This window comes from Gigantopelta aegis, chromosome 14, assembly GCF_016097555.1.
Source record: "Gigantopelta aegis isolate Gae_Host chromosome 14, Gae_host_genome, whole genome shotgun sequence".
NCBI classification, from domain to species: Eukaryota; Metazoa; Mollusca; class Gastropoda; order Neomphalida; family Peltospiridae; genus Gigantopelta; species Gigantopelta aegis.
The window spans coordinates 43943453-43950174 of NC_054712.1; the positions used below are offsets into that span (position 1 = coordinate 43943453).

At 36.4% G+C, this 6722-nt stretch overlaps 1 protein-coding gene across 1 annotated transcript in view; it reads right to left on the reverse strand.

Annotated features, from left to right (window-relative positions):
* Window positions 1-1703, reverse strand: part of LOC121389281 (neuronal acetylcholine receptor subunit alpha-7-like) — a 23505-nt gene extending 21802 nt beyond the window's left edge. Inside the window, exon 1 of the mRNA XM_041520877.1 lies at window positions 1700-1703. Within this exon, the coding sequence (XP_041376811.1) occupies window positions 1700-1703 (4 nt within the window). The remainder of the gene's footprint in view (window positions 1-1699) is intronic.
* Between the last annotated feature and the right edge of the window lie 5019 nt (window positions 1704-6722).

Below are 6722 nucleotides of genomic sequence, written 5' to 3' on the forward strand. Positions count from 1 at the left end.
GTATTATAACAGAGTCTGTAAAATATATCTTGCATATATACAATCCATTTATATTCTGTGCCATATTGAATAAAATCATAAGACATTAGTTTGCAAACGCACAAGGATAATTTTGTATTTCTACCTGTTAAAAGTATAGCCCCAAAACGAACAATTCTACACAATACAATCAGCTAAAGGTTTCCTTTTTTTCCCCAAATTCACCATATAACATATTTACAGGAGTATTCTTTCGAACTGGAGCTAGATATTTCAAACATTGAATATGAAGTTTTTCTATATTATCGAGATTGACAAAACCCCATATCGAACAACATGATCATCATCAGCACGGTTACACCAAGCGACATCAGCTGCGATCTGATTGTGGCATGCATAGACTAACATGATGATGAAATCATGATAAAAATGATAAATTTCGTTTTGTTTTTAACTTGATTTCCTTGACATCCAATATTCTAGTACTCTGACCTGGGCATAAACATCAGCCACCATGTTTGCTAAGGAAAGACGATTAATTGCATACGTGTGGTTAGAATTATAAATAACTATTTGTACAATTAAATCTTGTTCGAACAAAATGGAATCGGTTACTTCTGACTTTTTCTCTTTGGAATAAGAAATTTTTACTGTGTTTAAGTCTGTAGCTGGGCGTGTTCGTTGAAACAATGCGGTCTTAACAGACTTGACCAAACAGAGTAGAATAACCTTATGATGTACTAAACATCATTGTACGAAAATGTTACAAACTGATTGTCTGCGAAAAAGTACTATATATGTCGTTAACAGTTACTGTACAATACACATGAGAGCAATGATCATAGTAGCAACACCCAAGGAAATCCCATGCAACCAACAAAAAGGAAAACAGGACATTGTTATAGCTAAACAAATTCGATAAATTGCCTTATTTTAGTATGTTGTCGTTAAGATATAAGCAACGTTTCTGCATTTTTAGCTAGTTACGCAACGTGATGTATGTCAACAGATAAAACAATATTATACCCACCTGCAAAAGCAAATGCCCTCAACACACTTTCAAACCAATCTTCGTTTCATTGCTTTGCAAATAATATTAAAACTAAATAAGTAAATAAGATAATAAATACATGCAACGTATATTTTATAATACACATTACCTTTAGCATTTTAATAACCAATTCAGAAGATTAGATTTAAATTTTGAACTTAATTTCGTAATACAAAAATACAGTCTTTTTTCAAATTTGTTCAAGAGTTAAACACTACCATTGCATGATGCTCGGGACAAGTATGCTATGATGGTCGAGCAAATGATGTAGAAGATCCAACTTGCCAGTGGACAAGTGAATTATTAAATAATTATAATTGCAATAAAACAACATTCATTATCTATTTAACCAACGAAATTCAAATCCGTTTAAATAAAAATGTTTAAAACGGAATTGAATTTCGTTGCTTAAATATACGTCACTTTTTTAAACATGAAATTCACGCAGACACGAATGATTATTATTATTATTAAAAAAAAAGCAAATTGAATCTCTACACTTACTGAATATTCCTTTATAAATCCATATACACACAGTTACATTAAAACATTTAAAATATTTTATTACATGTTTTTTAGAGTCTGACATTTGTTATTCCAAAACGAAATGTGATCCATGCATAAACAGAAAGAATAAATAAATAAATTGCCTTATATATCTTAACTCACCCATTTTGAAGATCAAACAGAACTTCCGGGGTTTTTTTTAAGAAAAAAAAAGAATCATCAAATTAAAATTTAATCCATTTGCGAAGATAACAATTGCACGATTTTAAGCAGAAAACGATAAGATAAAACAGTCGATTTAGCTTCGAGTGTTTGACGTCTGTCGATGGAAATCTGTCGCAGCTGACAGCCTCGCTCCCCCTCACATCTTATAGTCTCGATACAGAGATTCCGTTTGCTCATTTGCGGCGTGGAGTGGGGTATTTTTGTTAAACACATGATTATTCTTGCCTCGCGGCGTCCGTACCATACAACGGTAGGCAATAATTGACAAACACCTATGCTAATTCGCTGTATGGATAATCAGTGCTGAGTAGGCTACGACCATGTACTGCACATAATTAACACTTTATAGCGGTGCCGAAAAAGCGCACAATTCCTAAGAAATAGTTCCTGGGAATGAGTAATTGGTTTCTGTCGACGGCGGGTACAGATTTTAATCAAAGTTATACAATGCGTGCCCGCAGGCTTTGCAACCAGTGTGATCAATTGCAGGATGCCAAGCGGAAAAAATAACAATATTTAATAGGTTAATATTCTCACGTCTCATTTGATCAAAGACGTATGGGACTTTGACTGTTTTTAACCAGTCGCGTTCATTGCGTGGACACACACTTTACTGTTTCAGTTTTATAAAAGAACCATGGCTACAACTCTCCAGTCATGTCATTTATAGTTATGATCGTGCTTATATCCAATTAAGGTTCAAACACGCTGTCTTGGGCACACACAACTCAGTTATCTGGACTGTCTGTCTCGGACAGAGTGATGACGATTAGTTGTTAGTGGTTAGTGAGAGACAAGTAGGTTTAGTAGCCTCACCCACTGTGTCGTTAGAAATCACTCTGGATGGAAACCGGTTCCAGAAGGCGAATTCCATACCTACTAGCCTTAACTGCGATACTGGTCATAGCTTATCTGGAATAGCTTGCTTGTAGTTTCATAATTGAATTGTCAACGATGGTTGTAAGTTATTAGTTTCACAGTTTTGCGAGGTGTTATCGCTAATCAAAATGCCAGACATACATGACAGCTATAGTCCTCCACCTTGTGCTTGCTCATTGTGGTGGGCATTAGCGGGTTCTATCAGACAGTGTTCACCTGTAACCATTCGAACTTTTCTTACCTGAACTCTAGTAGTATTGTGGTGGTGGTTTATGTATATAAATGCACCTTTGATACTGAGACATATTTAAGTGAATATATTTAGAAGAACCTACGTATTTTTCGAAACCTTCAGCGTTTTTGTATACAGTTTATCTGGGAAATAAAATGTCAATAAAAAAAAACAGAAGCCAAAGTAATAGTGGTAGTGGTAGTAGTAGTAGGTGTTGTTGTTGTAGCAGTAGTAGTATTAGTAGTACTAGCAGTAGCAGTAGTAGTAGAGCAGTAATATCAATAGTTGTAGTAGTAGTAGTAGTAGTAGTAGTAGTAGTAGTAGTAGTAGTAGTAGTAGTAGTAGTAGTAGTAGTAATAGTAGTAGTAGTAGTAGTAGTAGTAGTAGTAGTAGTGGTGGTAATAGTAGTAGTAGTAGTAGTAGTAGTGGTAATAGTAGTAGTAGTAGTGGTGGTGGTAATAGTAGTAGTATTAGTAGTAATGGTGGTGGTGGTGGTAATAGTAGTAGTAATAGTAGTTGGTGTTGTTGTTGTTGTAGTAGTAGTAGTAGTAGTAGTGGTGGTGGTAGTAGTAGTAGTAGTAATAATAATGGTAGTAATGGTAGTAGTAGTAGTAGTAGTAGTAGTAGTAGTAGTGATGGTGGTGGTGGTAATAGTAGTAGTAATAGTAGTTGGTGTTGTTGTAGTAGTAGTAGTAGTAGTAGTAGTAGTAGTGGTGGTGGTAGTAGTAGTAGTAGTAATAATAATGGTAGTATGGTAGTAGTAGTAGTAGTAGTAGTAGTAGTAGTAGTAGTGGTGGCGGTGGAAATAGTAGTAGTAGTTGTGGTAATAATAATAATAGTAGTAGTAGTAGTAGTAGTAGTAGTAGTAGTAGTAGTAGTAGTAGTAGTAGTAGTAGTAGTAGTAGTAGTAGTGGTGGTGGTGGTGGTAATAGTAGTAGTAATAGTAGTTGGTGTTGTTGTAGTAGTAGTAGTAGTAGTGGTGGTAGTAGTAGTAGTAGTAGTAATAATAATGGTAGTAATAGTAGTAGTAGTAGTAGTAGTAGTAGTAGTAGTAGTAGTAGTAGTAGTAGTAGTAGTAGTAGTAGTGGTGGCGGTGGAAATAGTAGTAGTAGTTGTGGTAATAATAATAGTAGTAGTAGGTGTGGGGTATTTTAAACGCCACAAGCATTTAACACAGAGACAAAGACATTTTTTTTTGTATTTTGTACATTACAAACATGGATGACGATGAGATGAATGGTAAAGCCGCAGTATTTCCATTACGGTATGGGACTACTTGACAGGTCAGTGATCCATACTTGCTGTCAGTTGAGCTATCTCGGTATCACCCGAGCCCGGGGTACACGGAACCTGCAGTGCATGCCGGGTAATCATCCCCCATGTGGGGTCATACACTCGGGAGACACACCCATAATCGCACCCGTGAAGTAGGTGAAACTCGGTGTATGTGGCTTTGCACCTACCCTTTGAGCCTAGCGATGCACTCACTCTGGGTTGGAGCCGGCACTGGCATTGCCTCAGGTGGTGGTAATAGTAGTACTAGTAGTAGTGGTGGTGGTAGTAATAGTAGCGGTAATAATAGTAGTAGTAGTAGTAGTAGTAGTAGTAGTAGTAGTAGTAGCGGTAGTGGTGGTGGTGGTGGTGATGGTAATATTCATAGTAATATTAGCAGTAGTAGTAGTAGTAGTCGTAGTAGTGGCGGTAATATTAGTAGTAGTAGTAGAAGTAGTAGTAGTAGTGGTGGTGGTGGTAATAGTAGTGGTAGTAGTAGTAATAGTAGTAGTAGTAGTAGTAGTTGTAATAGTAGTAGTAGTAGTAGTAGTAGTGGTAATAGTAGTAGTAGTAGTGGTGGTGGTGGTAATAGTAGTAGTAGTAGTAGTAATGGTGGTGGTGGTAATAGTAGCAGTAGTAGTAGTATTAGTAGTAGTGGTGGTGGTGGTGGTAATAGTAGTAGTAATAGTAGTTGGTGTTGTTGTAGTAGTAGTAGTAGTAGTGGTGGTAGTAGTAGTAGTAGTAGTAATAATAATGGTAGTAATGGTAGTAGTAGTAGTAGTAGTAGTAGTAGTAGTAGTAGTAGTAGTAGTAGTAGTAGTAGTAGTAGTAGTGGTGGCGGTGGAAATAGTAGTAGTAGTTGTGGTAATAATAATAGTAGTAGTAGGTGTGGGGTATTTTAAACGCCACAAACATTTAACACAGAGACAAAGATTTTTTTTTTTGTATTTTGGACATTACAAACATGGATGACGATGAGATGAATGGTGAAGCCGCAGTATTTCCATTACGGTATGGGACTACTTGACAGGTCAGTGATCCATGCTTGCTGTCAGTTGAGCTATCTCGGTATCACCCGAGCCCGGGGTACACGGAACCTGCAGTGCATGCCGGGTAATCATCCCCCATGTGGGGTCATACACTCGGGAGACACACCCATAATCGCACCTGTGAAGTGGGTGAAACTAGGTGTATGTGGCTTTGCACCTACCCATTGAGCCTAGCGATGCACTCACTCTGGGTTGGAGCCGGTACTGACATTGCCTCAGGTGGTGGTAATAGTAGTACTAGTAGTAGTGGTGGTGGTGGTGGTGGTGGTGGTGGTAATAGTAGTAGTAGTAGTAGTAGTAGTGGCGGTATTATTATTATTATTATTATAGTAGTAGTAGTAGTAGTAGTAGTAGTAGTAGTAGTAGTAGTAGTAGTAGTAGTAGTAGTAGTAGTAGTAGTAGTAGCGGTAGTGGTGGTGGTGATGGTGGTGGTGGTGGTAATATTAATAGTAATATTAGCAGTAGTAGTAGTAGTCGTAGTAGTGGCGGTAATATTAGTAGTAGTAGAAGTAGTGGTAGTAGTAGTAGTAGTAGTAGTAGTAGTAGTAGTAGTAGTAGTAGTAGTAGTAGTAGTTGTAGTAGTAGTAGTGGTGGTGGTGGTAATAGTAGTGGTAGTACTAGTAATAGTAGTAGTAGTAGTTGTAGTAGTAGTAGTTGTAGTAGCAGTAGTAGTAGTAGCAGTAGTAGTAGTAGTAGTAGTGGTGGTGGTGGTGGTGGTGGTGGTGGTGGTGGTGGTGGGTGGTGGTGGTGGTAATAGTAGTAGTACTAGTAGGAGGAGTAGGATGCGAAGAAGAAGAAGAAGAAGAAGAAGAAGAAGAAGAAGAAGAAGAAGAAGAAGAAAGTAAAAAACATAATCAACGTTTGTATAATAATAATAATAAGCAGAATAAACAATCAGAAGGCATTGATGAATAAAGAGGAAGAAGAAGAAAAAGTAGTAGTAGTAGTAGTAGTAGTAGTAGTAGTAGTAGTAGTAGTAGTAGAAGAAATTAATGTTAAAGATTCCACCAAAAATATATTGTGAGTTTGAACTATGTTTCTCAGTAAGTGTCAAGTGTGTGTATAACACGGAAAAGTTGAGCATTAAAGAAATAATTTAAAAAAATACTGCTATTCGTCAGGTCAAACCATTCGTACATATCATATGTTTCACCGCTTGATAATAGTTAATAGCTTTACACCATTATTGTTACATTGTGTAGTTAATAATTTAACCAGTGAGTCAAAGAGTGAAGTAGGATAAAATGTACTGATTTGTTTGTCTCTAGTTGCTTTCGCCAAATAGTAGAACCCATGTTAAAAAGTTAAAACTTGTATTGTTTAAAGGGACATTCCTGAGTTTGCTGCAATTTTTAAGATGTTATTGACTAGCAAAGACTTTTTAACGATTGTAATTATATATCAAATATATTTTTCTGCATAAAATATTAGTGGCAGTATATCAAACGTGTTTCTGATCGTTCTAATATGTGTACTAGATTAAATTTCATTTGATTTCCTAAACTATATTTGTTTCGTACGTACGAAA